General features: G+C 39.2%; 1 protein-coding gene across 1 annotated transcript in view; it reads right to left on the reverse strand.

The window, feature by feature from the left end:
• Nucleotides 1-20,473, reverse strand: part of LOC119890634 (CUB and sushi domain-containing protein 1-like) — a 156,344-nt gene that overhangs the window by 81,899 nt on the left and 53,972 nt on the right. Inside the window, exons 21-26 of the mRNA XM_038701984.1 lie at nt 6,532-6,648; nt 6,307-6,420; nt 4,499-4,594; nt 4,182-4,385; nt 3,692-3,816; nt 3,483-3,579 (exon numbers count right to left, since the gene is read on the reverse strand). Coding sequence (XP_038557912.1) covers nt 3,483-3,579; nt 3,692-3,816; nt 4,182-4,385; nt 4,499-4,594; nt 6,307-6,420; nt 6,532-6,648 — 753 coding nt within the window. The remainder of the gene's footprint in view (nt 1-3,482; nt 3,580-3,691; nt 3,817-4,181; nt 4,386-4,498; nt 4,595-6,306; nt 6,421-6,531; nt 6,649-20,473) is intronic.

Consider the following 20,473-nt stretch of genomic DNA (forward strand, 5'->3'; position numbering starts at 1 on the left):
CATGTTTTTATCAACTTAGAAATATAGCAAAAATTCCATCTATATTAACTTTTAAGGACACTGAGACCATTTTACACGCCTTCATCTCATCACGCCTGGATTATTGCATCAGCCTTTTCTTGTTTAACCCAAAAATCTACTGATCGACTCCAGACTGTCCAGAACTCAGCTGCCAGGCTTTTAACCAGAACAAAGAAATATGACCACATTACCCCTGTTTTAGCTTCATTACACTGGCTCCCAGTATGTTTTAGAATTGACTTTAAAATTTAATTGATCACTTTTAAAGCTCTTCATGGCCTCTCGCCTTTTTATATTTCTGACCTTTTAGTCCCATACGCACCAGCACGTACCTTGAGATCCTCAGGCAGAGGTCTGTTGTCTGTTCCAGAGTCTCGACTGAAAAATAAAGGGGACAGAGCGTTTGCAGTCAGGGCCCCGAGGCTCTGGAACAGCCTACCCGAGGAAATCAGGTCGGCTGAGTCAGTGAACTCTTTTAAGTCCCTTCTTAAAACATACTTTTATAGGAGAGCCTTTCCCGATCTTATTTGACTATTTTATCCCTTTTATTTTATTCTATTTTACTTATTTTATATTTATCTTAGACGTTAGTCTTTTCAATGTTTTCTTGCTTTTATCTTGTATTGTTTTTGTATTATTGTCTTTTGGGTATTATTGTCTTTACACTTGTTAAAGCACTTTGTAACTTGTTTTTGAAAAGTGCTTTACAAATAAAGATTATTTTATTATTATTATTATATATCCTGTATTCAACTTTTAAAAGTTGAACCTACCCTTTGCCAACTTTAACCAACTTAATGCTAAACCCAGAGTTGGAATTCCCTGCCTTAGCTCAAAAAAATTAAATAAAGAATAATAATAAAGATTTGCTATAAGAATAGAATTACAGTATTTATAATGATACGCAAATGAACTAAACTAGGTGGAAGTTTTGGCCTAACTGAATATTTAAACTCATTTGCAACTGCATTTCTTTTCTTTTAGAGCTTCCTGGGATTGTTGCCTCACTCAGATGGCTTAGAGGCCCTGAAAACCTCAAAGGACCAGCTGGACCCTCACAAGCTCAATGTGCTCATAGGGATGTCTGGCTCCTGCACACGATCACTGTTTTTGCTCTCACTACATGTCAACAGGACTAAATAAACAAATATTCTTTTGAAAAAATAATTATATTAAAATATTGTTATACATTAAGTGGCTGCTTTTGTACTTCACAAATTGACTGCTGTGTTAATGTGAAATGACATGTAGACAGCACAGTTGTTAAGCAAGTCTGAATGTTTGTGTTATTTGTTGTTGCGGATTAATAACATTTTATCATATACAGCTCCTTGGCTGAATATACAGTAGTGTTTATGTAATGTTTTGGATCATGTTGAAATGGAAGAACTGAGCATTAACTGGGAGGGGTCCCTTATGGAAACCATTTCACCTGAGCCTAAACAGTTAGCATTATCAGAACAGTTAGACATGATGTCATATTGTGTTTCAGCAACTTTAAACAAAATAAAAAAATCAGACAATCGTAGTTAGTTAATTAGAGGTAATATTGCTTTGATATAGACAAAATATTTTCTTTTCCCTTCTACAGATGCTGTGTGATAAAGCAGTTTCCAAATCCCATAGTGTCTGCAGTTGCAGAAAATGCAACGAGTCCTACATAAAGATAACCAACCCTCCATTTGAAGGATAAGGATTGTGACATTTTTTCTGTTTCAGTTTGGTTCCACCATTTGTACTGTATGCTTGTGACGAAGTACCTTCACTACAGTTGAGTAAGCGCTTGGGCTGCCATACCAATGAGCCTGGCTCTTTGGCGTTGCTGTCAAAGTTGCATGTTTGGTACCCTGTAGACCTGTGTTTGAATCTGGGTAGGGTGACTGCTCTCGCCTTTTGCCGCATATGGTGTCAGAAGTGGGATGGCTTGCCCAGTGTCCGAACTGTATGAGGGACCCCCATGGGTAACATTAATAATGGGATGTGTATAGTGAGCTTTTCAGTAATACTGGTCATATGTCATCATTTTACTGATTTTATTTTATTTGAAGGTGTTTTAGTCTAGATGTGATACATGCTGCTGTACCTTTTAATGTACAGGAATTTATTTTTTTACTGATTTTTATTATGCAAGGTATTTTTAACGCATTAATAATGAATTATTCTCATACTGAATAGTTTCATAAAGCAGCTTCCCAATATATTAATAGTGGCTCTTGGAGTATACAAGAAATAAATTACTAAAAGCTGATATGCTACTAAAAATGTTCAGGGAAGACATTTATGTGAAGTTTAAAATATATTTAAACTGTTCTTCAAGTACAGGACAAAAGGGCATTTTAAGTTAAATTTAAAGAAGTATATTTAAATTACAATAAAGGTAGTTAAAGTGGTTCCATCTTAACACAACTAAGTATATTCAAATATATTGCAATTATCTTAAAGTTGAGTTTAAGTATTTCTAAAAGGACACTTATCATAATTTAAGTTGTTCCAAAATAAACATTTAATATACACTTAGTATAGTACAATTAAAATGTGATAAGTGCAACCAAAAAAAGTGCTACTTAAGTATATTTCTTTTTCACCTACATTAATTTATATAAAAAAAATACCATTAAAGTTTATGTAGCCCAATGCTGGGCATACAAGAAAAAAAGAAATCAAGTGAAAAATACATGGTGACACTTTTTCAAGTATGGTTTAAATCCCACGACCAGCTGGGAAATTATGTGCACAGAAGGTGAACGACACCTCACCCTCTGTGGACAGCTAGCATTTTAGTGTGAAGCTGCTCAGTGGCCAACATCAGATCACTGTGGTTATAGTGGGCAGCTCCCCAATGTGCCGTTGGGCATAGTCATTTGTGTGTGTGTGTGTGTGTGTGTGTGTGTGTGTGTGTGTGTGTGTGTGTGTGTGTTGTCCTGTGGGCAGTATGTTTAATGTGTGATAGGTGTGTGACAGGTATGTGCTTGGGGCAGGTCACAGGGGAAACTCCGCTGGGAAATAGTAAAAGGTTAGATCATTCTTTATCCCTCCCCGTCTTCTTTCTCTCCCTCTTTTTTTATCATCCTTCACTCAAAGCTCATGGTAAACACATCCCCTCCCTAACTTCCTTCTTTCTTCTATTCCTCTCACTGACTTCCAGGAAATCAGAAGAATTCAAGTGTTTATTATTTATTTAAGATGTATATCATATTTTTTTGGTATTACGACTCATCCATCATAGATCGCCAGGGTGTGCTATATGCGTGTGTATCTATAGGTTAAGACCTGTCATATCTAATTCATCATAGATCTTGTGTGTGTGTGTTCATGTTCGAGTGTGCATATGTGCTATGTGTGTGGGTCTATAGTTTATGAGCTGTCATATCTCATCCATCATAGATTTCTGGAGTGCTTGTGTGCATGGGAGTCTGTGCATGAGTTTGCGTTTGTGTGTGTGAGAGAGCATACTGTCATACCAGAAAATGACCCTAATTTAGGAGCTGTCATGTCTCCTCCATCGTAGATCTCCAAAGAGTCCCAGTTGTGCTCAGTAGCAAACGTCATCACTTGGATCTAAATAGCATAAAATAAAAATAAATAAACATAATAGCCTCCAAGTTTATGTGCATCTCCCATAATGAGTGTTTATACATTATATTTAGTGTATATGTAAACATATCTGTACCTGTATCCCAGCCCCTTCACTGACATGGATCCTCCACAGACAGTTGAGACTGTTTGGGTAGGGTTCAGGATAGCCAGGAGACAGTATTGTACCGCGACGTTCAGTCAAATTGCCACTGCAGGGAACTAGAATAAAGACATAAAATATGGATATCTTGGCAAAGTTTATTAACTAAATAGCTAACAAATAGGACAGGTTGTTGGAATATGGCTCTGCATTCCCAGGAACAATATGGTGTTCAAATTAACACTACGGGGAGCCGGAGAGAGAAAATATGATAACTAACATTATTTATGGTATAAACTGAGGTGACAGTTGAAGCTGCTTGCAAAAGGCTTGCTCTAAGCAGAGGGAGATTTCACTCAGGCATACATTTAGTTTGTTAGAATTAATGTCAAAATCCCAACTCATACAGTACTGGATGATTCACAGGAAAGACAAATTTCTTTTTTTTGGAGCTGCATATGTTAGCTGGTTAGCTTTGACGAACCTATACAGGTTGGTGTTGTTGCATTCCACTGGGCAAGGGCACCTGGCACAGCCTGGCACCGCATAGCACTGGATCCTTTCAGTAGATACCCTGGACTGCACTCAAACCGAACCACAGAACCAGCTGAGAACTCTGAACCGATCCGCCTGCCGTACCGAGGCTCTGGCACTGAACTGCACTGACTGTCACTAGTGCGAGGCACAGCTTCAATGATGACGGTAATTAAATCATTTGAAAAGAAGGAAGAGAGAAGAAAAATGAAATATAGTTATAAGTAGAATGACTCTGATAAAAGAGAGCGAAAGATTTAGAGTTACCTTGGTAGACAAAGTGGAAACCTCTAGCTGACTGGCCACTCTTAGCATTGAACCGCAGCATGATTTGATTGGAAGTTGCCAATGGCAGTGTCTCTCCTGGGACAAAGAATTTCACACACACACAGAAAAATGATTAAAATTAATTCAAAATTAATGTTAATGTTAATGCAAACAAAAAAAATTTAATGTTCTCTCCTGAAAACACAGCACTTTTTTTTTTTTCAAAAATACAGCTCCATATGAACACACAAACATACACAGCCTGTTTGTTTCTACAGCACCCATAACCACTTAGCAGGAATTCTCCTTCCTTTTTGCCTTGTGGCAAAATGTGATCCTCACAATAATAAGAACGTAGGAACAAACACACACATACACACCGACTCCCAGGCAGATATATATGCACACACATACACGAGCAAATGAAATAACAGTGATAAATGAGGAAAACATGGTCCGGTGTGGCTGACATTTAGAACCATCATTAACTGAGCCGGGATGTGTGTGTATGTGTAAGTTCAGTATGCATGTATGTGTGTTAATATGTTTGTGTGTCAGGATAATCAGTCAGTTAGCTGGAACAATGTGCTACAAAGCTGTTTGCCTGTGTGTGTGTGTGTGTGTGTGTGTGTGTGTATTCGTGCATGTGTCATAGGGTAATGATGCGCCTAATATTATTTTGTAAAGCCTTGTGTGTTTGTTTCATTCTTTGCTGCCAGTTTTAGCCAAAAGGGGAATTTCAAACCAAAATTAACATTAAGGAATAAACCACCCATTCTATATTATATAAACTGGCCTCTTTTTTTTTAACTAAGATGAATAGTAGTTGAATTGCATAATGTGCAGCTACATTTAGCTAAACAAAAACTGTCACATCCTCCTTGTTAATGTTATGTTGAAATAAGCTCACTGATCCACTCAATGAATGAAGGTACAAAAAGCATAGCAAAAGCAAAAATGTAAACCTAATGTAAAACTAATGTTTTACCATCAAATTCTACAGTATGTTAATATTGGAAAGATATTTTTATTGGCATTTCCGGTCTTATGCTTTATTAAACTGCTTAATTTTGGCCAGTCGTGACAGTGCAAGCATGCAACTGAATAAACATTACAGAGAAAATATTTTAAAAGCCCTGATTTTTATAGAAAGAAACTAAATGTCAATTCCAGTGGGGTTCCCTTGCAGCATGCCCCGTGGCCATTACGCACAACAGAAGAACACGAAACTCTGAGGCAATGAGAGCACATTTTGCCAACAACTATGTTAATCAATATTTCTTCATACTACATCTACATCGATTTTGCCTGAGCTTTCAATTTCCATCCATGCTGACTGTGTTCCTGTGTAGTGACTCAAAATGTTGCAGAGCTGGGATGACTAAAAGTTGGAGGATAAGGAAACCCATGGAGGATTGTGCTAAGAAGTATCACTGTTACTTTATATTGTATGGCCCCAGTGAGATGCTTTCCACTGCTGATTTCTTCTTGTGAAGATAACCCAAAATGGATTTTCACCAAATACATCACTGTCAAATAAATTGTGATAACGACCACTGCTGCTGTGTTCTACAGCCCCCAAGAGCTGCTTTCTTACAGACTATTTCATTATTTTCCTCTTTCAAAGATGTGCACACGAGCACAAAAAAGGGAAAACACAGAAAAAAAATTTAAACATTAGAACTAAATGGCAGCTTTTCAAAAATATAATGTCATGAGTCCCAATAAGTCAACTCACAATGACGGAAAAAAACAAGCAAACAACATCCAAAGGCATTCCTTTAGCTGTCAGCCAATAGGAGACTCACCTGAATGTGACCCAGCAAGGGAGCTGAGCAACCGAGCATTCTCATTGGCTCCATCAAACAGCTCCACTGAGTCATTCATCGCTGTCTGGAAAACAGCAAACTGACCAAACACCACTGAAGAAGATGAACAGGCAAGAAAAAAAAAATGTCAGAAATTAATTAGGTTACAAATTAGCTTTTGTGTGTTTCGTTTACGACATGTGGTGTGTTAATTTATGTACTTACCAAACTGTGTGGACACAGTGATGTAGTAGGAGCAAGTCTGTCTTGTAGTGTAGTTTAGAGGATAGTTTGGAGACAAGACAACTCCTTCAGATCCACCATACTGTCCTCCACATGGAGCTACAGAAATACAAATTTTTTCATTTAAAAGTGCTTAAATAATATTCACATATTTTACACCTTTCTGCACATTTAAGCCATGTTTTAGGTACTGCCCACATGTTTTGTACAGTATGTATTTTCCAAAGTGAGAGGGGACCAGATTCACAAAGCCTTTTGCAACTTGCTTAAAAGTCATTTTGTTGCATGTTACCTGTCAAACAGACCAAACCTGCAAGGTTTAATAAAAAAATTAAATTTAAATAATAAAATAATAAGATTAAAGATTAAAAAGATTTTCATAAAAACAAGAAAATTAACACAATATCTGAACATTTAATAACCAAAAACGTTCAAATTTAAGTCTGATGCTCACTGAGTTACTAATGCACTTTGGTGATTGCATAAGTTTGTGCATGTGGCTGCATTTACTGATTCTAAGGAACCGTCAGCGGTCTCATTCCAGAGCTGGCTCGATACGGAAATGACAACAGAGCATCTGCCGATACCAAACTAAAATCAATGAATTGAATTAATGATTAAATTGATTTAATTTTAATAATCCATTGATACACAAGTTATACATGGGTTTGTCTTGTGAAAAGAGCCATGACTGAGGTCTCAAGTCCTTTGACATGTAGCATTTTACTGTCTTATCCTTGCAGCCCAGAGACCTTGCAGATCTGATGTCATGAAGGTGAGCACTACAGACACATAACAATCCCTAATTGTTGGAACAAATATTTTTTTTTGTCATTAATAAGTGTTGATTGAATTTTTCAGATACTTAATAAACTGTTTTTTTTGTATACCAATACCGCTGCTCATGCTCCGCAGGCATTTTTTGTTTCCTTTGAAGCTTTTACAAAGCCTTCAATAAAGTAAGATCACCACTGTAATTTCCTGAGTGATACATGCTGAAATGTTTCTCAGCTGCAGGTTTAGTAAATGTTTTTGAATCCTGTTATCTTGTGACCTTACTGATCTAAGACAAATCCATCTCCGATCTGCACCTTTTGAGTGCTCCTCACAAAATGCATCTCTAAAAGACCACCCCAGTCACTTACTGAGTAATAACCTATTGCCTTTGCAAACCACATGGTAATTTTACACAGACTATAAGCACAAATTGAGTGAAAGGCACAGGAGAAAAGTGCAATGTGCTTTCACGTACATACTGTAAATGTGGCTTGCAGGGAGACATGATTGTTAGATTGAGCTTGCGTTATGCAAAACCTAGACTTGCTTAGGTACGCTTGGAAAGGAATTCTTTTGTTGAGTGGCTCAGTAGTAAATACTGTCACCTTAGTGCCAACCAATGAATAGTAAAGATTAGGTGAACTGAAAAATTAATAACTTATACATCATAATAAATTGTCTATTGAAATGAATGTGAGTGTAAATCTGTCTATAAACATGACAGACTGGCAACCTGTCCAGGGAGTACACTGACCCTAACCTAGTGTATGCTGGGAACTCCCCACACTCTGAATAGTATGAATAGACATAGAGAAAGGATATATGTAGCAGCTATATACAGTGAATTCTGACAGTGACACATTTTGTTACAGTTTGTACATATGTGTACACAGCATATTGAATTTAAAAATGAAAAAAAACTACGACGTTTAACTGCCGACATTCATCTTATACTTGAGAGTGTTTACATTCACATAATCCAACGAGGGTTAAAGTCAAGGGCAACTGGACTTGGTTGAAGATACTGGAAGACGTTTCGTCCCTCATCCAAGGGACTTCTTCAGTTCTGACTAACTGGTAGGAAACTCAGCTATTTAACCTCAGTGGGGTCGTTTGCCAGGATCGTCGATAGTGCTGGTTTGTTAGTGTTCCTGGTTGTTGTAACGACAGTCGTTACGGTCGTTAGGACTACCCGTGACCCAAGACTGAACGACCATCGTTGGCATCTTGACCTGAGGCCAAACCTGAGGCCAATAGGTTACGTTTGTTGAGTTTCCTGGGAAGTGATGAAAGGACAGCATTGTAAGTGGGGGATAAGTGGTGGCGTAGACCCCCTCCCCTGTTCAATGACGGCTTCTCGACCCGGGTGTAGATGGCTTCCTTGACACCTCTTTCAAACCATCCATCTTCTCTGTCTAAAATGTGCACCTGGTGGTCCGCAAACAAATGTACTCTGTCCTTCAGATGTAAGTAGACTGCAGAGTCTTGACCTGAGGAGTTGGCCCTTCTGTGTTGAGCCATGCGTTTGTGTAGTGGTTGTTTAGTCTCCCCAATATACAGGTCTGTGCATTCCTCACTGCATTGGACAGCATACACTAGATTGCTTTTCTTGTGTTTGGGTGTGCGGTCTTTGGGGTGTACCAGTATCTGTCTTAGTGTGTTCTTGGGTTTAAAAAACACAGGGATGTTGTGTTTGTTGAAAATCCTCCTGAGTTTCTCTGATACTCCAGACACGTATGGAATCACAATGTTGTTGTGTTTGACCTTCTTTTCTTCATCCCCTGTAGTTTTGTTCTTCTTGGATCTTGTGGCTGTGAAGATGCCAACGATGGTCGTTCAGTCTTGGGTCACGGGTAGTCCTAACGACCGTAACGACTGTCGTTACAACAACCAGGAACACTAACGAACCAGCACTATCGACGATCCTGGCAAACGACCCCACTGAGGTTAAATAGCTGAGTTTCCCTACCAGTTAGTCAGAACTGAAGAAGTCCCTTGGATGAGTGACGAAAAGTCTTCCAGTATCTTCAACCAAGTCCAGTTTCCCTTGACTTTAATCTTCGTTGGATAACTATGACCTGGATGACTGAGAAACTTCACAGACATCTTACATTCACATTAGATGAACTTTATAGGTATCATAGCAATTTCTAAATCTAGTTTCTCAATTTTAGGGGACTAAAATGTATTAAACACAAAAAAAGAAAGTTAAATTAAATCATATGTACTTTTTTGTTCATTAACTGGCAGGATAAATCTGTGAGGAGAAAGTGAAAGACAAACAACTACCCCTCCCTCTTTACTATCACTGAGCAAGCCCCTTAACCCTAGTTGCTCAGGTCTTCCAGGTGTGAACGTGAACAACTGTGTGTGGTCACAGTGGTCTTGAAAAAGAGAGCTCGGCTCTGAGTAAAACTCCACTGAATAAATAAAGGTTGAAATAAATAAATAGGTGAGTGACAGAAGTCTAAAGCCCACAGAATGCACTTCTCACTGGGGACTATATTTCCTAGTGATGCTTGGCCAGGCCTGGACTGCAGCCAGCTTCACTTACTGTTTGTTTCCTGAAAAGTATGATCAGTTGGATTGAGGTCGGGTGACTGAACTGGCAAGAGAGGCACATTGCTCTGTTTGGCCATAATATACTCCTTGGTTTCTTGTCTGTATGTCGGGATCATTGTTCTGCTGCAATGTCATACAATTGGAGAACTATATAGAAATGACAACACTGTTGACCCAGTATGGATGCCAACACCCTTAAATACCCTGAAAGCTGAAAGCCAGGACTATAACATCACTGTCATTTTGTTTGCTTTAATCCAGCTTGCAGGATACAAACAATACAAAAATAACAATGTACCAATACTTACAGAGTACACTGTAGCTACTGTAGAACTAAAGTAACAATATAGCAAGGAACACTTCTGGCAACAGTGCCCAAACAGTGTCATCCGCTTTGTTGCTTCAATTATTTAGAGTCATCATGTTGAAATGAAGCCTTCAGATTTTAATCATGTGTCTCTTATTTATTTTATTTTTTCATACTGCTGGGAGCACTGCCCATTGCACTCAAAGCTGGCGAGCATATAACTACTCTAATCTGTTTTTTTTTATGTATTTAAAAGAAAAAAAATCAACTGGCTGCATTTGGCTCAAAAGTTGTTTAGTTTAGCAGAAAATTCATCTTGTCCCCAAATATCACTTGGACCCTTGTGGCTCCAAGGCTTTGTTATATAATGTGAAAAATATGGCGCTTTTGATCTGTGTGCGTATGTGTGTGCATGGATATTTGTGCATGCAAAAACTGTTCAACCATAGATCTAGTTATGTATCTGAAACAGGTGTTACCTTTTTAATTATGTGAGATTACTCAGAAAAAAAAGAAATGATGCCTTTCTTAGGCAGACTGCAGATTGTGATGGCTTAGAAAAACACACATTTACATGTAAACCACACATATTGTGCTACTACTGAGCAGTAGGTAGTATGCAACAGCAGAATTTGGAAACTATATAACAAATTAAAAACTTGAAAAACAATCTAGCCTGAGGTGGAAGTTCTGCTGCACCCTTTTCAGAGTAGTATCCTCTTAACAAAAACCCAGCAGGACAAAAACTTTAGTGAATGAATTTGGTGCCAAGGCAGTGCACAGTGTGGGATCTCCCGTGTCAGTGTACTGCAATATCAAAAAGCCTATTATTCCCTACTACCATTGCATGACCCCCAAGAAGCAGACTTAACAGTAGCTTGATCCATCTTCAGTACCCCCAAGAGAGTTACAAACCTTGAGTGCGAACAGTATGTGGGGGTGTGCACATTTATATTACAGGTTAGGCCAGCAGAAGACAATGAAATTAGTGTAACTGTCTGTTAATGACTGTGTGTCTTTGTAGAAAACAGCAGCAACAAGCACATCTGTCAACGTCATCCCCCAACACACACACACAATCATGGTGCGTTCTTATCGTTTCCTCGTCTTGTTTTGGTTGTTTTGTATAACTCTGTGGCCCAGTCCCAGTGTCCACCCACGGTATCAACTGTCATCCCTAACAGACTTTAACTATCATCACCTCTGTGCTCAAGGAAAATGTGAGAGTAGGAGGCTGCAAAGGTTGAAAATGCTCTATGATTAATGGGACAGCAATTTATGAATTAATAAAGGCAGGTCTGCAGCCACATATAAAAAAAATAGAAGCAATCATTGGTGCTATGAACATGCTAACATTTCCCTTTTCTTTTTTTTTTGATCATTTTTGACATCCCCTTGAGGGTAATTCCCTCAAGCAAAGTCTTCAGCATTTCAGCCTTGTGGAAACGGTGCATAAAGGGCTCAAAAAGTCCACCAGAGAGCCCTCAAGCACTTTACGATTTCACAGTGGGACAGCCTTGAGCCCTTGTGGACTTATCAGGAACACATGTCAAAGTCTTTGAGACCATGAGGGTGGACATTAAGACTGGGCCCATATTCTTGGCTAAGCCTTGCTCAACTAAACCGATTTACATGCCTAGAATGAATGTTAGAGCAGAACTCGGTTTGGTTTCTACTCCTTCGCGAGACAGTTGTTGTTATCCCACCCACTCATCCTCCTCCTATCCCTTCCTACTTTCTTCTTGTTTTGTAAAGCATCAGAGTAATCACCCTCTTTCTTTCTATTGTTCCTGGTCCTGCGCATTGATATCAATTGATATTTTTTGGATTGATTCTTGTTGTGCTGCTGCATTCAAAACTGCAGGTCTAGGGGTCTTGTCTTGATCTACCCACAATCCCCCAGTGGTGCTGCTCTAGGCTCCGTGTCAGCCCTATCAAAAGCCTTCACACACACATGTGCTTTGATCACTCACACCCTCTGACACACACACAAATAAATGCAAAAAAAAAAGCTATGCAAGTCACTCTCTTTCACACACCCATGCGCTTTGATCATCCGCACACATACACAAGAACACACATATACACAACACTTTTGTAGTCCTACCTCTCACTGTTTGCGTCTCATTTTCACACACACACACACACACACACACACACACACACACACACACATACCTTTAGGGTGGTAGTAAGAGTACAGAAAAAGATTTTCAAAAATGTCCTTAACTTTGAAAGTTGAATTGCAGTTCTTCCAGTTTCAACAGTTTTAGTGACCTCTACTTTTTAGAGAGTATCACAACAATGTAAATAACCACAATCTCTTGAGCTAACACTACATACACAGAATAGTCCATTTATTTTCATCCTGAAACACAGAGAGAATAACATTTCTATGAAACATCAGAAAAATGGCTTTGCCATATTTAGTACTGTATATGCAATGTTGATTATAAAACAAGACCTCTTATATATATCTTACCACAAAACTGATTTGAAGTGAAGTTAAAGAGGTGGTATTATGCTCATTTTCAGGTTCATAATCTTATTTAGGGTTTGTACCAGAACAGGTTTACATGGTTTCATTTTCAAAAAACACCATATTTTTTTGTCATACTGCACATTGCTGCAGCTCCTCTTTTCACCCTGTGATGAAGGCTTTGTTTTAGCTATGGAGGATACATCTTGTCTCTAAATGATCTTTGTTGGGAGTTGCACATATGCAGTTCCTAGTTAAGGACTACTAGCCAATCAGAAGCAGAGAAGGGCAGGTCAGCAAAAGGCGGTAAACAGCTTCGATTCAGCTGTAGGCTACATGTTGCCGACCAGGTTGGCAACATGGACTGGAGCAAGAGTTTCAGAGTGGTGAGTTATTAATCTGTAACAAAAGTATCTTTCATCCATAAAGTTTTAACTGAGCTCTGTCTCTACATCACAGTAACAACTTCATGTCCATTGACTGCTTGGAGGGTATCTAGTGTTTGGAAGGGAGAGGTGTGCTGCAGCTCACTGTTCCACCGGTGTTTTTGAGGGTGTGTCGAACTAGTCGCTCAGCATTATGACGTATGACGTATTTTCATTGTGACATCCCAAGAAAGGGAAGTAAAGGCTGAACTACAAACAAGTTGTTTTCAGGCAGATCAGAGCAGAGTTTTCTGTGAGAGATGGTGTTGTGAACAAAGGGAAGGAAACCCTAAACTGCCCCCCACACACGTAACCATGGCAACTGTAAGAATGTGTAACAACCAATATTACCCAGGAAGCTAGTTAAGTTCCTCTCATCTGATGTGATTCCTAGGAAATGCTAACCTCAAGGTTTAACTACTGACAATTGTTATCAAATGCTTAAAACTAAGAACGGTATAACCGTTTGACAATTAAGGTTTGATTTTGGGATATTTTATTATAATATGCGCAAATAGATTTTTGAATAGACATATTAAAAGTTAAAAAAAGACCGGAAACAAGCCCTCAGGTGAACAAAGGACTTCCCCCCTGGGAACCACGGCCCAACAAACAAAAGCAGCGACACGCGCTCGCTCTGGTCCTCTGGTCCTCTTGCGCTCTTCACCTGCACTTCTCAGTGTGCTCCCTCTCCCAGCAATGCCCTAAGAAGTTCGACCCGGCGTGCCGTGAGGGCTCTTTGTTCGTTTCAAGCCACACATGCAAATCGCGGCGAACTCGGCTTTTCCCTCGTTTCCAGCAACTTACTTGCTTTTTATTTACTTGCTTTTAGTTATTAGACCGTTAAGTTGCTCAATTTTAATTCAAGAACGACCAAGTTCTTTTAAGCTTTATTCGTCAAGCTAACTTACACTGCTCCCACCGATGCCCGGACCCAGCCACGTGGGCCTGCCAGCAGTAACAAAGGACGACCGAACCTTTATCCGAGCCAGGGTTGTAAAGGCCTCCCACTGCAAGCTTTCTTCAATAAGCCAACCAAGACAGACCTCCAGAGCAATTCCCTGGCAGAGAAAGTGACCGGCTGACAGCTTTAAGCCGTCCTAACCGAGAACGCACGGAACTCCGCCAGCGTGAAGCTGCTGACCAGCAACCCGGCTGGGAGAAATGACAAGCAGAAGACTAAAACCCTGCATTCTGTGTTCAGTGATGTCCAATAGTTTGTTAATAGATTATTTTTAATCCTTAAAACTCATAGCTTGCGTTCATTAGCTGCCCGTATGAATCAAATTCTCCCCACAAGAGAACTCCACATTCCTGTTGTTTGCCTCATGTTTGTTAGCTTATTCCTTTGTCTATTAAACTGCATTTATTTTACCTTAGTTAATAAATTTCACCGTAATCACAGGAATTGTGTGTGTGTATTGTCTAACTCCAAGTCCCTGTCACGAGAATCTACCCCTTCGATATGAGATTGACTGATTGATTTAAGATAATTAAGCGATTATTAACTAACTGATCACTAGTGAATAATTGAATTAAATAAAAAACGCTACCCAGAGGTCCGGAGACTCTGGGTGAATTGAATCTCCGGTGGTGCCCCGCGAAACGAGAGATGAATTAATATTCTCTGAATATTAAAATTCATAATTTGTATTCATTCTCATAAGTTTATTAAAAATCATAAGTAGACATGCTACAATGGGAACTCCCTTTGGGGTGGACTTTGGGCTTTTTCACTTTGCAAACCCAATACATGCATGTTACGACCCGTAACGGGTCGTGTGTTTGGGTTGGGTTGTGTGTTCCTCAGCTGCATGAGTGAGTGGCAGCAGGTGTGCCTGATCACCACTCACTGCTTGGAGGATATGAAGGCTTGCTTTTTTCACAGCGGTGCGGTCTGTTTCCCTTTCTACCTGTTGCGACCACACTGCAGACCCACACCCGTGAGCAGACCAGCCCAGCGTACAGGGGCAGCCCATTCAACCAGTGGGTTGAATTCCAGCTTAGAGCTTCCGTGAGTCCAGAACAGTGTCTGGTTTTAACCTCCTCAGTGGAGAGAGGACTTTTTTAACTGTTCATTTAGTGTTGAACCTTGCTCCCTCAGTTACTTACCCTGTGTTTATTGTTGCCTTACCTTGTTGGCTCGCTGTCTCCTTTTGAGAGAGTAATTTTGAGTTGGTTTTCCTTTGTTGAATATTGAATAAATACAATTTAGTTTGCACATAACCCTGACTTCCTGTCCTCTTTTGCCCCGGGTTTTTATTTCAAATATTGTTGCTCCTCCTCCCCCTGGACTTACCAGCCGGAGGAACGTAACAATGCACAAAAAAGATATATGACTCAATAAAGGAGAGGGAAAAAGCCAAAAACCATAATGCCACCTCTTTAAAGCAAGTAATGGATATAGTGTGTGTGTGTGTATGTGTGTGTGTGTGTGTTTGTGTGTGTGCGCGCGCAATGTGTGACCACTACTTACTTTAGAAGCCAAATCACAAACAAAATCATTTTAGGGTATAATGAAGAGCATTATGCCACCCATAGCCTGTAAACACTGCAACCCTGTACCCTCAGTCCTGTATCAACAAAAGGCCACACATATGTGGCCTGAACATGAACTGAGTAGTGGCAGCAGAAGACCTCCTAAACAAAGGCCTGGTGTACCTGAATGAGCATGTGCGATGAGGTACAAGTACACAGGTAATGGCCACTGCCAGAAGATCAAAACAGTGACAAGAAATATCCCAGATGTTTAGTAATAATATAACAATATAAAGAAAGCGGGGACATTAATAACTGTGACATGGACAGTATGAACAAATAAAGGCCAGGTAAAAAAATATTGAGAAAGGGTACACTTCTACTATCTGAGGGGTAAAGTCAGCATAATCTACCTTAATACAAGTCTAATTCCACCAGTACGACAGCGCAGACATGTCATACTCACCAATCTGCCGTTAAAAAAATGTTGAAAACAATGTTTTCAGTCACTAATTAATTCCAGTCATTAGTGTAGCATGGATAGAGATGAAGAGGTGGTAGTCAGAGCTAACCAGCTATGAGCAGCTACTGTAAGGCTCTCCGTTTCTTTGCTGGAAAGACAGGGAGTCTGGTGGAGCTTTGACAGTCAGCAGAAGCACATTAATGGCCATTTGCGAGAGTTACTGTGTGGGTACCATAGACTGTATATAAGAAAGGTGGGTACCAGTGTTAACATTACTGTTATCGTCAGGTCCATGCGTTGTACCTAATGCTATTGAAGAGAAATAAATCATGCTCATGTGCAATGTGGTTTTCCCGCAGACGCTTATCAGTCTTGCTAATGCTAACACAACCAGCAGCTACTTGAGAGAGGCACAAACGGGCTACGATTAGCCACTGAGATGCTATTTATTTTTGGTGTGGCAGCTGACATACGTAATACAAGTATACATACAAGCTAATTTTGAGCAAAAAACTACATGCATGATTACGTCATTATGTGCACAGCTCAAAAAAATAAATAATTTAGTGTGGAGTTCCTCTTTAATTGATATTAAAAAATACATTATATCGCGTGTCCAAAGATCGAGCATTCAAATGTGTTTGGATGAATAAACATGAGAGGTATCCTGTTTTTGATCTGTATGTGTGTTAGGGCGTGTGCGCGTGACTACTGACTCTAGGCAGCACACTGTAATAGCAATGTCCCTCTCTCACTTTACCTCTCTCTGTGTCTCTCTCCCTCTCTTACACACACACACACATACACACACACACACACACACACACACACCCCTATCAACAGTCACGGAGAATTCCTTCTTTCTCGCACCAGCTCTTAGTTACCATGGAAACCAATAAAAGAGCGGTTTAAGATGGGAGGTGTGTGTGTGTGTATGTGTGTGTGTGTGTGTGTGAGAGAGAGAGAGACACAGAGAGAGAGGGGCAAGAAGGGGAGAGAGAGCCAGAGAGAAATGGTGAGAGAAAAATATAGAGGAAATCAGACACAGACAGAGGAGGTGGGAGGAAGGTAGAAAAACAGAGAGGGAGGCAGAGAGGACGACATAACAGGAAGGGATGGAGGAGAGTGAGAAGTAGTTACACAGAAAAGGAAAAAGAAAGGAGGAGAAAGTGTAAGGGGGGATGAAAAGGAAGAAGAGAGAAGACAAGGGAGTGTAAGTGGAGATGTATTATTTAAAGAGGTCTCACCCCGTCTAATGAGTTTGGTCTAAAAGCCCCAAGAGCTGCCCAAAGACAGAGAGAGAGAGAGAGACAGACAGACAAAGAAACTTCCCTAACTATGTGGTGAGAAAATTCAATGTGCAATACGAGCCAAGGGAGGAAAAAAAGCAAGATTACTGAGGAGGACTGGATTAAGTTAAATTGTTCTGTTTTGATTATGTGAATTGTCTCAGAGTGAAGGTGACAGCAATCTTGGCAGATCAATCCATATATCTGGGACACAGAAAGGGCCTGGGCCACAAACCACAGGCCTGTCTAACTGTGAGGAAACAGATTAAACAGCTCATCCAACGAAGAGCCGGGCTAATATTGTTGAAACTGGGGTCAATCTAGAACTTCTAAAACACACCACAGTGTCCAAAAAAGTGTGAATATAAATGTATAAATATACTTACTTACTTTGCCATTGTAACAAGCAGAAAGAAACACAGCTTATCTGTAAATTATGTCAAAATCAATTACAGCAAAAAGACAGGAATTAATTCCCAGATGAAGTTTGAGGCCTTTCAGAGAGTCAGATCATTTTTTATTTGATGGAGGACCATTATGTAGTCTTCTATTAATAGTCTTCAAACGTGACTGAAATATCAATACACGGCTCCTGTTCATAAATATATTTGTTTGTGGGGGAAAGCATCTAAATATTATACTCAATCAATTTCAGCCACCCCTGTTTGCTAACGAACACAAGTTATTTATGTAACAGCAAAGAAAGCTTGTTAATGTTACCAAACACTGGAAAAGCTTCCTTTTGCCCATCCAACAAATGTAGCAGGTAAGTTATTCACTGATCAAGTAACTGGCCGGTTAATGGTCGGACCAAATAATGAACTAATTCTTTTACCGACAAAATTATGGCCTAAACGACTGCCTTCTGGGTTTCTTATCTGGGCGGCCAACTAGCTAGCTGGAAACCCTGAAAAAAATTGCTTCAAGTGCACAGATGCTGCACCAAAAAAATGAGATATAAACACATTTTTCTTAGTAATTATATAGTACTTATATAATAGTATTGTACGTAGGTGCAAAATTTGAGGCTCTTATACTACATACTGTATACTTGAATATTTCCATTTAATGCAACTTTATACTTCTATTCCAATAAATCTCAGAGGTAAATATTTTATTTTTTATTCCACTACATTTGTCTAACAGTTTCTAGTTATTTTTCAGATTACAATTTTTCATACCCTTAATGTCCAGTGAAAACCATTTTTCTCCAAATGTGATGATTTTGATTAGGTGTTCCTTTATGCCTTGAGAACACTCGCCTACTTCTTACACTAAATAAAGTATATAACCCTCGTGGTTACGCGACTCTGACTCTTTTTGAAATGTGAGTTCCCTAATCTGTTTTTTTGTCTCCTTTTGAGTTTTATGTCTGCAAGTATATGGTTTTTATCCATTTTGCTGACTTGCTGCAAGTATATGTTTTTTATCCATGTCCAGGTCTCGCTTGAAAATTAGATGAAATGGGACGAACCTGGTTAAATGAAGGTTAAATTACAAATTTAAATATAAACTAGTTCACATTAGTACAGCTGTAAAAATCTACAGCACTAAAATACAACATACACATTAATACATCAGTAATATTAATCCAAAAACATTATATATAACAGTATAACACTGCCAGGGACCATTTTACCACTCATGACTACTTTTACTTTTCATATTTTGAGTAAATGTTGTTTCTAATACTTAAATTCAGGACTTTTTACTTGTAGTAGATTTTTCACATCGTGGTATTGGTACTTTTACTTGAGTTAAGAAGCTCAATACTTCTTCCACCACTGGCTAAAGAGAAAATCCCTGCATTGAGGTTGGTTAAGTAACTGAAACACATCTGAAGTTGATAAGTGGCAGTATTACCATGAAATAAACTAGATGAATGTGAACATGAGATAAAATGACTTGATGAGCTTTTTTTTTTTCTTGCTGTCTATTATTCGTTGCTGTTCTCAAATAGCTACTCTGAGTGCAATTATCTCATCTTTATTCTCCCCCACCTCTTCACTGTCTCTCAGACATTATTAAACAGAGCTTTTACAGGAACCTTTTTCAAAATGTTAAGAGGTATAAGTAAGTGTGGATTGTGTGTGTGTGTGTGTGTGTATATTATGAGCTCATTTTAAAATTCCTTCATTGTCCTGCCACCTTGCTTTGTGGCTTATTTGAATGTTTTTTTTATCCACATGGCACCATGCCAGGTCTCTGTCACTTTAGAGATCACACACTACCCACTGACCCATCCACACACACACACAGACAAAATCACATATACACTTTCAATGGCAGTTTGGAAGGTGTCACATCCCTGGGATGTCTGAGATGTCAATCAATTAGACAGTTCAGCCTTCCAATCCCTGACAGACTCTCTGTCTCCACTGTGTACATGCACACGCACATATGCACACACTGAATACCATCATACCATTTAGGTTTCGATAAATCAGTCATCATATCTTTCCATGGTAACCACAGGTGTTGGGTGTGACTTGTAAATATGCAGTTTATTAAAAACATTTTTGTGCCACATTCACTATTAATAAATAACTGATATTATAGAGACACACAGGCAACATGGGGAGAGAGAGAGCAGGCTATAATGTAGCACATATGAAGCTATTAGAAGAAACTTCTTTACAAAAATTAAATGTAAATTCCCGGATTCTGATACTCTCTGACCAGACTAAAATGCAACATCTACTTCTACAGTGCTGAAAAAGTGTCAGCACTGTAGAAGCAGCAAGATATGTCAGTGCATGTCACAGCCTAAGAGACAACCAGCACAACACATGACAGCTGTAAGTCTTCCCACAACTCACTCTGCCTTTTGATTTACTACTCTACTTCATGATTCGCCCGATGTCATCTGGGATTGGCTCCAGCCCCCACGACCCTGTATGCAGGATAAGCGGTTGACGATGGATAGATGGATGGAGCTCAGCCATAAGTTCAACCTTACGAAGTTTATCATGTTTATTTTTTTGTCTGAAATGTGTAAATTCAAATTCAATGAAAGGTGATGTTGTGCTGGACTACATTATAATGAGAGATGATTCTTATATTTGTCCTTCCAATGTACATACATGAAGGATGGGGAATATTAGAAACACCTCTGAATATAATGCAGTCCTGTATATGACCTCA

The sequence above is a fragment of the Micropterus salmoides genome, unplaced genomic scaffold (genome assembly GCF_014851395.1).
Source record: "Micropterus salmoides isolate LMB-PRFRI ecotype aquatic unplaced genomic scaffold, ASM1485139v1 Ms_hic_scaffold_6, whole genome shotgun sequence".
In the NCBI taxonomy this organism is placed as follows: domain Eukaryota; kingdom Metazoa; phylum Chordata; class Actinopteri; order Centrarchiformes; family Centrarchidae; genus Micropterus; species Micropterus salmoides.